Here is a 12361-nt window from a genome sequence, read left to right on the forward strand (position 1 = left end):
AAGTCCAATAACCTTGTGAACCCTAAATTCTGAACAGCAAACTAAGTTTTTCAATGTTCTTCACTCTTCGGTTTAAAATTTGAAAAGTGTGTTAGCTGAGTTATAGGGGGTCGATGAGGGGGGGGGGGAAGGCTACGCGATGATTTTTAACTTATTGATTCAATATCGAATGCGAGATTCCAAAAGATTCAGAAACACAATGTTGAATAGAATTTGTATTGACAATAACATCTCTGAATTTTCGTATTTCGTTTTATGCTTAATCTATTCGTTTCCCCCCTTGAATCCTTACATGCATACATGAAAGGGTTAAGTAAGTGATATTTGGTAAATATAGGGTTAATGTAGATGGATAGGTTGGCTAATTTGACTGACTGATTGATTGATTGATTTGTATGGACAGTACACAGTATATTCCCCCCGGGGTTTCTGATTGTTGAGATACAACTGATTAGACGGTTCACTAGACTGCCTCTATACATTATAGGTTGAGGCACGGGAAGATTATTCATTAAATAATTGGTTATTTATCTTATAAAGGATTAATCGCGAAAACAGTTTGTTATTTCTTTACATTGGAAAAGGTAAGGCATGCAGTATTATGTTTCAGGTTCAGACAGCTTCATCCTATACAATCTTTGATTTTTTGTGAACACGCCCTTTAAACACGGCAAACAAACCTGAAGGATCGTGTTCAGACAAACATAGATACATGTTAAGATGTAAATACGAAAAAATCCAAATCGAAACGGTCGTTTTTAAAAACGATTGTTTTTAAAAAAAAAAACAATTGTATAAACAACGGTCGCTATTCGTTTTTATAGAAACGATCGTTTAAAAAACTATCGATATTCGTTTTCTAAAAGTTCAAAACGAGTGGGTCGTTTTTAAAAACTTTTTTTTCGAAAACGAAACAACGAAAAACGATCGGAAAACAAAAAAACAAAAAAAACTATCGTTTAACGATCGTTTTCAAAAACGATTAACAACCCTAACTGTCCATAAGTGCATGCAATATATATTTGTGTGCGCAATGCTCATGAAATGTAAGTACATGATAAGCAAACCTGTTAGATCTGCGGACACGTCCTGGTAATATTGATCCAGCTGGAATAAGATGAGCTCCATCAATCCGTCGTAACAGGGGATCCTAAATAAAAGATGCAGTGAAATATCAAGCCACATAAATATTGAAATGGGATCTCAGAGAAAAGAGCAAAATTCAAGACACATAGTACAGGGTACAGGAGACAGGGTAATGGATACAGGAGACAGGGTAAAGGATACAGGAGACAGGGTAAAGGATACAGGAGACAGGGTAGAGGATACAGGAGACAAGGTAAGAGATGCAGGAGACAGGGTACAGGATACAGGAGACAAGGTAAGAGATGCAGGAGACAGGGTAAAGGATAAGGAGACAAGGTAAGAGATGCAGGAGACAGGGTAAAGGATACAGGAGACAGGGTAATGGATACAGGAGACAGGGTAAAGGATACAGGAGACAAGGTAAGAGATGCAGGAGACAGGGTACAGGATACAGGAGACAAGGTAAGAGANATGAGTTTAATTTTTCTCGCAAGTGTACGGGATATAGAGTACTAGATATATCCAGTATTAGGAGATATCTGATTATTACAATGAATCATGTAACCTTACGTTATTCAAATTTACCAACTCTCGTATCTCAAACAGTTTGACAGATCATTTTTTTAATTCTAAGTGTTTTCCTCAATTCCCGGTTCTAATCCTTGTTTTAATTGTTGGATCAATATAATAAACATTCCTTGCTTTCTAATGCTCATCATAGTCTTGGTTCTTATTCCCATCATAGTCTTGGTTCTTCTTCGCATCATAGTCTTGGTTCTTATTCGCATCATAATCCTGGTTCTAATTCTCATCATAATCCTGGTTCTAATTTTTATCATAATCCTGGTCCTAATTCTCATCATAATCCTGGTTCTAATTCTCATCATAATCTTGGTTCTAATGCTCATCATAATCCTGGTTCTAATGCTACTCTTAAACCTGGATACAATTTCTCATCATAATCCTGGTTCTAATTCTCATCATAATCTTGGTTCTAATGCTCATCATAATCCTGGTTCTAATGCTACTCTTAAACCTGGATACAATCTTCATCATAATCCTGGTTCTAATTCTCGTCATAATCCTGGTTCTAATCCTCAGCATAGTCTTGGTTCTTATTCGCATCATAATCCTGGTTCTAATTTTTATAATAATCCTGGTTCTAATTTTCATCATAATTCTGTTTCTAATTCTCATTATAATCCTGGTTCTAATTCTCATCATAACCCTTGTTCTAATTCTCATCATAATCCTGGTTCTAATACTCCTCTTAATCCTGGCTCTAATACTCCTCTTAATCCTAGTTCTAATCCTAATCAAAATCCCAATTCTAGTTCTCATCATAATCCTTATTCTAAACCTCACCATTGATGCATTGGTAGAATCTTCGATCCTCTCCGCATTAAACCCAGAAAACTCCAGTTCTTTCTCTTTTCGTTCTTTCTGCTTTGCTGCCCTTTGCGCGTCAGATCTAAACAAAAATATTTTAAGATTATGTATTTTTACATATAACATCAAACTAAACCTAATTTGTTCATTTTTAACAGAGTTATCCCTGATATCCCGATATCCCTGATATTCTATCTAAAAATTTGTTGTTTGCAACTGTAATGTTTGTTATAAAATTACAATAAAGTAAAAGGAAATATAGAGAGTTTACATGGTTTCAAGCCAAAAAACCACGACATTTTGCTTATTATGGATCAGATTCAAATATAAAAAGCCGTATTTAATTAGGCATGTCACGCTCAGGGTCATTTGAAATTAAGTACACAGTCTAAATATAGAAATAGGAGATAACAACTCCATACTGTTGAACGATCTGTGAGAATTGCTTACACTTTCTTTTTATTGACTGTAAAAATTGCTGATATACATTAATTTTGAGGTATTCTTTAAAATTTGTATTTCTATTGAAGAATATCTCATATTTTGGGGAATGTTTAATCTATCTTAATGAATACGAACCTACACACTTGAAGGAAATTTAAGATCCCTTCTCTAAAGTTTTCCCTTTAAACATATAAAACTATTCTTTCCATTTGAATGTTGGAAAAGTTTATACATTCCAACTATATTTGAAAGTTTAACTGTTCCATCAATATTTATGTATCCGGCCTCAAACAAACTCCAATTATAAACTTTACAAAACTTTTCTTCAGGGGCATTTTAAGGACAGCTTAGGCACAGTTTTTAATTGCAATACATATAACCTCATTGAATTGTATATATATGAATATATGTATGAATCTGATTGCAGAGTTTTAAATATCAAAAGCCTATGATATAAAACACGGTTGCAGAGATATAAAGATTAGAAAATACGATTTTAAGCAAATGCTTAGATCTTTCAGATTAAATTTTACAAATATTCATATTTCATTCATTGTCTCTCATTTTAAAGAATTTGTTTAGAAGAAGGTAGAAGTTTTTAATTTCTAATATATAATATACAGCCGGCCAAATAAATATATTTTTTTTAAACCAGTATAGCTCATTAAAGTTAAAACATACAGATTTAAAACGATCATGTTTAAATCGGACGATCGTTAATTTGTTGCATTGCTTGAACCGCCAAGATCAAGAATACGTGAAACTAACTGATTTAGGCAGTTAATTAAGGATATACATTTCTTCTATATATAAATTTGGCTTGTCTGTTTGTCTGTTTGTTTGTTTGTCTGGTTGTATCCAATAAACGTCAAAACAGCTGAACCGATCGGGCCTAAATTTTTTGTGGGACATCTAGGGACCCCAGGTAAGGTTTATGAATGATTGAAATTTTAAAAATTTGTGTTTTAGAGGTTTTTAATTTTGTAAAAAAATTTAAATTTTTGAAAATCCGCGAATTTTTTTTTAAAAATCCGCAAAATTTTTTTTATCTTTGTTTTGAAATGTAAACAAAAAGAACATGTTCACAATTTAAATAGAAGATGGACGCGAAGCGCCCTAAAAGCCTAGAAAGAAGTGCGCGAAGCGCCTTGAATTTCTAGTTATATAAAAACTATCATAATGTGTAGGGTTGGAGACGTCTATATGTAAACTATATTTAAACCAAATGTGTGATCGGTATATAAGTTGCAGGGCTATTTTTGTTCAATAAATTTTTTTAGCTTACTTTGTTCACAACCATGATGTTAAAAATGTGAAGAAGTTTCAGTATATAGTATAGTATAGTATAAAAGTTTCAATGTAAGCTGTTAATAAGTTATTTTGATCAGGGGGTGGAAACCCCCCCCCCCATCCGTGATAGGGTTAAATAAAGGTTAACTAGGTGTTTTGAAAGCCGTGTTTTATAATCTATTCATGGTGCAGATGCTCTAAAAACCATAATACCTGTTTCAAGAATTACAAAGATACATATTTAATATATCTGTGATATATCTGTGTATTTGTATCCAAGAAGGAAAAAGGAAGTGAAGAAGGATGTTTGTAGCAAATAAAGTTTATGTATTGTTATGTCTCAAGGAAATGAATATGGAATATAGAATATGAAAAATCATGTGTGTGTAATAAATTATAATAAAGTAGAAGACAGTACAGTACAGTACAGTCCAGTACAGTACAGTACAGTAGAGTACAGTAGAGTACAGTACAGTACAGTAAAGCATGATTCAGGAGAGTTTAATGTAGCCATAGTATACAAAGTATTATACAGTGGGTACATTGTTATGATTCAGTACAGTACAATACAGTGCAGTACGGTACTACATTATACAGCAAATCATGATTCAGCACAATGCAGTAAAGTGCAGTACTACATTATACAGCAAATTATGATTCAGTAAAAAGCAGTACAGTGCAGTACTACATTATACAGCAAATTATGATTCTGTACAATGCAGTACAGTGCAGTACTACATTATACAGCAAATCATGATTCAGACTCAGTACAATACAGTGCACTACAGTACTACATTATACAGCAAATTATGATTCAGTAAAAAGCAGTACAGTGCATGTACTACATTATATAGCAAATTATGATTTAGTACAATACAGTGCACTACAGTACTACACTACAGCAAATCATGATTCAGTACAATGCAGCACAGTGCAGTACTAAATTATACAGTAAATTATGATTTCAGTAAAATGCAGTAACGTACAGTACTATATATCATTATACAGTAAATCGTGATTCGGTACAATGCAGTACAGTACAGTACTATATTATACAGTAAATTATGATTCAGTAAAATGCAGTATAGTGCAGTACTATTTAATACAGTAAATCATGATTCAGTACAATGCAGTATAGTACAGTACTATATATCATTACACAGTAAATCATGATTCAGTACAATGCAGTACAATACAGTACTATACTATACAGTAAATTATGATTCAGTAAAATGCAGTATAGTACAGTACTATATACATTATACTGCAATGTAAAATAGGACAGTATAATGCTGTTCAAAATAATACAGTACAGTAAAGTGCAGTACAGAAAAGTGCAGTACAGTAAAGTGCAGTACAGTATTAGTGTAATAAGGCGTTGAATGTAAGATTACAAGATAATCTGAAAGTTGAAAATATTCTTATAATTTATTATCCAAACCTGATTTCCATAAAACATATTTCTGAATATTCTTGAGAAGTTTTCATCATTTCGGAGAAATCTATTTGGGATGATGAATTATAGAAATCTTAAATTAAAGTTTTCAACCTTTTGCATACGCCAAGCTAAGGATAGAAAAATGTCCAAATGTGTTAATGATTTAAAGAGCCTTCTAAAAAAGCTCATAGTTTTTTTTTCAAATCGAAAGAATGAATATTTCTAAATGACTTTATTTACTTTTTTGCTCAAAATCTTCTGTCAGAACGTAAATTTAGACTAGGGTACGGATAAAATAGTAAATTCGTCATTTGCACTATATTATAGTAAATAACGGAAACATAGAACCTATAGAACCTACTTGTCAAGTTCTACTCACAGCTCAGAGTTATAGTTAGTTAGAGCCAAGGATATAATGCAAGGAAAGTTAATTGCAGTTGTGTTTACTCTGCGTACATGCTGAAACCAGTTCTCTCTAGGCGGAATTTGTAAACAAGAATAGATACAAGTATTTGTGTTTATGAATGTGAAGTAAATACACTATAAATACCCAAGGGTTTATGCAAATCCTGAATCTTAATAGTCTGTTGATACCAGTATTCTCTATATATTTGAGAGTATATTCTAGATATATAAGAACACAAAGTGCGAAACTGTTGTTTCTTAAAGGGACCACGTACGCGTTATTTCAAGTGGCTCTTAATGCAAAAATGACAATGGAATTATATTTCCATGTTTTTCCATGAATTAAAACTAAATTTCAATTTAAAAGTTTAAACTTTGGAAATCAAGTTTAGTTGTTGAAGCTCAGCGCCATCCTTAAAAAAAAAGTTTTGCCATCTCAGTACACAATAAGATTAAATACATTATACAACTTACAAATACACTTTTATTGTGGACATTGAGATTAATGCTTGATCTTATATAAATCTACAGAGCTGGGAACTTGTGAATGGTGGATATCAGGATTAATGCTTGATCCTCTCTTTTTGCCAATCTCGAGACTAACATAATCTCGAGATTATGTCAGTTTTCAGATTGATTATTTAGATCAACAAATTTGATTCTAGGATCGCCAGATTTGTTCGTTTTTTTGACTGGAAGGGCCTTCACTTACTTTCTCATCATTTATTTATTCATACTAGTTAAAATTAGTTAAAAAAGAATCTTAAACGTATTATTAAATATTTTCTTCATCGATTAATTTACAAAATGGCCGACAGCAAATTATTTATTTATTAGAAATTGCCGAGGTCCCTCATTGGAGAAAACAATGTATGGATATCCAAAGAGAGAAAAAAAGAGTGGATTACGGACTAGAATTAAAAGTTTCCACAGTGGATATTCGGATTAAGTAGAATTGGGATTATAGTTTAATCATTTTAAAGCTCCCAGCTCAGAGCTGAAAACGTTAGAATGAAATATCCTTATCCACGATTAGTTAATTAATTTAGAGATTAAATTCATGAGGACAACAAGCATTATTTAATCTGGAGATGAAGAAAAAGAGTGGATCAATTATTAATCCCGATATCCACCATTCAAAAGTTCCCAGCTCAAATTAATTAAATCTGCATGTGGATATCGAGATCAAGTGATCTGGATTATGGGTATCCAGCACAAAAGTTGCCTGCTCAATATGTAGTAAATGCTATACTCTTAAAAGTTTTCCCCCAAACTGTATCAGTCCAGGTACAACCAGGAACTGATATCCAATTCAACCAGAGCTGAAAACTTTAGAATGTGATATTCTTAATCCCGATCTGTTAATTAATCTGGAGATTAAGTTCATGAGGAAAACAAGCAATATTTAATCTGGAGATTAAGAAAAGAGTGGATCAAGCATTAAACCCGATATCCAGCTCAGGACACAACCCACCTGGCTCAAAATGCCACACAGGGACACAAGCGTAGCTATAAAACAAGCTATTACTCTGGCTCTAAATGTCTCACAGAGACACAAGCGTAGCTATAGAGCAAGCTATTACTCAGGCTCTAAATGCCACACAGGGACACAAGCTTAGCTATCAACAATGTATTACCTACGTTCAAAATGCCACAGAGGGACAGTAGCTTAGCTATCAACAAGCTATTACTTCCGCCTTAAATGCTTCAAAAGGGCACAAGCTTAGCTATCAACAAGCTATATATCGATCCCAAATGATGGGGACAATCCAACTTGCTTATTAAAACAAGGGTTCAGTCTAGCTATCCACAAGCTAGATATCGATCCCAAATGATGGGGACAATCCAACCTGCTTATTAAAACAAGGGTTCAGTCTAGCTATCCACAAATCGATCCCAAATGATGGGGACAATCCAACCTGCTTATTAAAACAAGAGTTCAGTCTAGCTATCCACAAGCTAGATATCGATCCCAAATGATGGGGACAATCCAACCTGCTTATTAAAACAAGGGTTCAGTCTAGCTATCCACAACCTAGATATCGATCCCAAATGATGGGGACAATCCAACCTGCTTATTAAAACAAGAGTTCAGTCTAGCTATCCACAAGCTAGATATCGATCCCAAATGATGGGGACAATCCAACCTGCTTATTAAAACAAGGGTTCCGGCTAGCTATCAACAAGCTAGATATCGATCCCAAATGATGGGGACAATCTACCTGAATACAAGCTTCAGGGTTTCAATTCTACTATCACACAGTAAACAGTACTGAGTTACTCTAGAGAACTGACTTTATTTGTTATCTTATGTCACAAAGTTAACAGGAATTGACGTAGTTACAATTTCTACGATGTTCTGAAATGTCTAGATCTTTGAAATGTCTATATCTATGAAATATCCTTAGTATAATGTGTCCTATTTAACAAATGGTATGATGTCATGATTGGTATTTTTTTCAATTCTATTTGGTCGGGTTCGATAAATATATTTTTTGCTATTTTTCGTGATGTAAAACTATTCTGTCCTCATGTATTCTGTTATAGATGTATAAATGTAGATACTGGAGCTCTAGAGGTTTAAGTATCCTAGTTTCATAAAGTACAGACATAAATTTAAATTGGCCGTGACTCTACGGTTAAACTTCATATATTCGAACGTCTTCTGGTTTTATGTCAGATGCTACACTCTGAACTGAAAAAGACATTTTTTTTTTGGAAAATACTAAATTTCAAATGAACAACTTTACTGTATGGATCGAATACAGGGTATCCACAAAGGATGATACTTCAGAGAAATTTATTCTGTCTGTTTTCTTACATTTATGAATTCTAATTTCTTTCTCTTTCAAATCGTTAAGTAACCCATTTAAAGACAATATTCAGCGCAGATAATCTTGAAATTGTCATATTTTAAGAGTTTAAAGTCCTTTGTGGGTAACCCTGGATATATAGTACACTGAGGTTCTAAAAAATGAGGTTTCTATTCTAATGAAATTAAAAACTATTGATGAAAACACAAACTTTCAAAAAACTAGAAATACTCCTGAGAATAGAGTGGAAAAAAACTTTATCTATATGATAAAGCTCTTCGCTCATATATATTTTTTTAATTTAAAATTTTTTTAGATAGTTTTTTTTAATTACATATATGTTAGCTATTGCTGCATATTGCTGCAGCCAAACGGTTTAACCAAATTGGCTGACATTTTTTGAGGGAACTTAAATAACCCGTGGTTAACATGAGCTAAAATAAAATTTGATTTTTTTTTCAATTCTGAATATATTTTTTCAAAATTTTATGTTTTTTTAATTCTATTTTTTTTTATGTAATTCGAAATTTGTTCTCATGTGTTTTTTTTAATTTCCGCAGGCAATGCCGGGTACTGAGTATAATAATGAAGGATTTTGTATGAGTTGTGAGTGTGTAAAGTAGGTTTATACTACAGCATTATATCTGCACAACGACGCTATTTATATAATTTAATATAATGCTTTTTATTAATATTAGTTTTCCAGTGTTGGGATACAGAAATTCAATGATAACAATTTAAAAATCTATAGATATTACTTGCTCATAACCAATATCCCCCTCTCTCTGTCACAGGCAGCCGTAGTACATTTGAATTTCCGAGCCGGGTCAAACTTTCCGGTCCCAGTTTGTACTGTATCGTCCGGACATTGAGTAAACAAAGCAGACACTCAATAGGACTAGTCGGTGCAACAAGGTTGACGCGGTCAGACTTTAGGTTGAATTTACTTTTACTNGGAGAAGATTAAAAAATATATTTTCCTGAACGTGCATAATCCGAAAACAAACTCTAGAATTCTCGACCAAGAAGACGAAAATCAAAAATTGCAAATAATGATTAGTTGTTTAGGTCATGATTATGGCTCTAATAATATGTACTCAATTTAAACAGACCATATCATTTTATTTAACAAAGGAATGGAGTCTTTGTCTCAAACTCAGATTTTCTTATCCTTAAATCTGTGCAACAGAAAAGCGCCGACCGATAATAATCTAAATTAAGAATTTTGTTAAATCAAATAATTAAGTTTAAAATATCAGAGGGTAAGCCATCAGGTTGGAAAGATCTAGGAATTAGAACATTTGAGTTTTTGGCATCCTTTAACCTCTAAACGGGAAACATATGAAAGCGTGGATTGGAGACTTAGATTTCTTGAGAAAGAAACAAAATAATTTGGGAATATGAGTTTAATTTTTTTCGCAAGTTTCCCTTTAATATCCATTAGTTTGGGGAGAGTTCTTATTTCTCCTTTCCATGTCTATAATGAACAGAACTGGGTTGTCTCTAATCCACTTGATTGATTGATTAAAGATCTCCACTGGGATTAGAAACAGGAGAACAGGCCAGGAGTGTTAGAAGTATCTGCAGATAGTGTACAGGGGGGGGAGAGAATCCGATAGAATTATTGATAGGGTGCAGTGTATAAGGGAAACCAGTCAAACTATCTTTGGATTCTAATGTTTGTTCTATATATTCTTCATATCCTCCTGTATCCTCCTGTATCCTCCCGTATCCTCCTGTATTCTCCTGTATCCTCCTGTATCCTCATGTATTCCTCCTGTATCCTCCTGTATCCTCCTGTATCCTCCTGTATCCTCCTGTATCCTCCTGTATCCTTTTGTATCCTCTTGTATCCTCTTGTATCCTCTTGTATTCTCATGTATCCTCCTGTATCCTCCTGTATCCTCATGTATCCTCATGTATCCTCCTGTATCCTCTTGCATCCTCCTGTATCCTCCTGTATCTTCCTGTATCCTCCTGTATCTTCCATTATCCTCCTGTATCCTCATGTATCCTCATGTATCCTCATGTATCCTCATGTATCCTCATGCATCCTCATGTATCCTCATGTATCATCATGTATCCTCATGTATCCTCCTGTATCCTCCTGTATCCTCCTGTATCCTCCTGTATCTTCCTGTACCATCCTGTAAATTCCCTTGAACCCCATGAAAAGTTTTTGAATCAAACTTTCTGATTGATACCATTGTCAAAACTCAGCAAGCCTAATCTATTCCAAACCCAGCTATTCTCTTGATATAAATACTTGTTTAACACATCCATTTATCAAATTCAGAAGAAATATAATTAATATAAACGAAAGAGTGCTTTGCTCTTTTCTATCGTCTTTTCATTACATGTTTGCATCCAATCTACAGTAGTCGGCGTTTGTATTAATAGACGAATTTTCTATTTATGTTTTGATTTATGACAAGCTTTTTTTCAAATTACAAGTTTGCATGTAAAGTTCGAAAGCAATTAGTAGAAATCAAAATTGAAATATGTTTTCATTGTAATTATTTATACGAAGAAAACCATGTAGAATATTTTTTCATAATTCTAATAATTGTCGATCAAACTTCTTGTGAAAAATCTTGAAAAGTCAAGAAATTATAAAGTGCCAGGTATTGGAATTAGTTCTTACCTTGACGCATAGTTAACAAGTGCGTACTCCAGTAGTGCACTGAATACAAAGAATACACAGAAACCAGTCCAAACATCAATAGCCTGAAGGAAAAAATAGGTATTGTCAAATGTTAAATAGTTGGTGAGCTAGCTATCTTGAATATAATGTAAACAACTAATAGATGAGAAACCAGATCTACAGGCACCTTCAACAATATTTGTGAAAATATTACATTTTGCTGTTCATCTTTATATACAAAGTAGTAATCTCTGTTTGTTTGTTTGTATGTCCAATCATAACTCAGGAACCCCTTAACCGATTCGCCTCAAATACGATTTGAAAATTCTATATCGAACCACGGGAATGTTCTTGGCTAGGTTTAAAAGTGTTCTTAGTTAAATAGGTTGACTCTAAAAATCAAACATATTTTGTTTAAAGGCAAAGCTTGGTTCCCAGGCTAGGCTACTATATTGAATTTCAATGGAGAAACTGTTTTTGCTTTTTTCTATGGATCTCTCTACTCCGTTATCAAAGGGTTCAACAAGAAAACTCATTGATTTAAGTAAAACAATAGAAGGTTTAGAACCTTGGGATAGTAACCTCACATCTAGATATATTCAGTTGGCCGGGTTAATATATAGTACAGTTCCGTGGGTTCATGCAATACACAATACACCATCTTTTAAAGGAATATATAGTTAAGTTCCGTAGGTTGATGCAATACACAATACACAATCTTTTAAAGGAATATATAGTAAAGTTCCGTGGGTTCATGCAATACACAATACACAATCTATTAAAGCAATATATAGTACAGTTCCGTGGGTTCATGCAATACACAATACACAATGTATTAAAGGAATATATAGT

The 12361-nt window shown here is 33.3% G+C and overlaps 1 protein-coding gene across 1 annotated transcript in view; it reads right to left on the reverse strand.

Annotated features, from left to right (window-relative positions):
- The window catches only part of LOC111703730 (glutamate-gated chloride channel), a 31985-nt gene that overhangs the window by 2383 nt on the left and 17241 nt on the right, over positions 1-12361 (reverse strand). The window contains exons 11-13 of the mRNA XM_023475766.1: positions 11510-11592; positions 2452-2557; positions 1068-1150 (exon numbers count right to left, since the gene is read on the reverse strand). Of these exons, the coding sequence (XP_023331534.1) occupies positions 1068-1150; positions 2452-2557; positions 11510-11592 (272 nt within the window). The remainder of the gene's footprint in view (positions 1-1067; positions 1151-2451; positions 2558-11509; positions 11593-12361) is intronic.

Source organism: Eurytemora carolleeae, unplaced genomic scaffold (assembly GCF_000591075.1).
Source record: "Eurytemora carolleeae unplaced genomic scaffold, Eaff_2.0 scaffold445, whole genome shotgun sequence".
NCBI lineage: Eukaryota > Metazoa > Arthropoda > Copepoda > Calanoida > Temoridae > Eurytemora > Eurytemora carolleeae.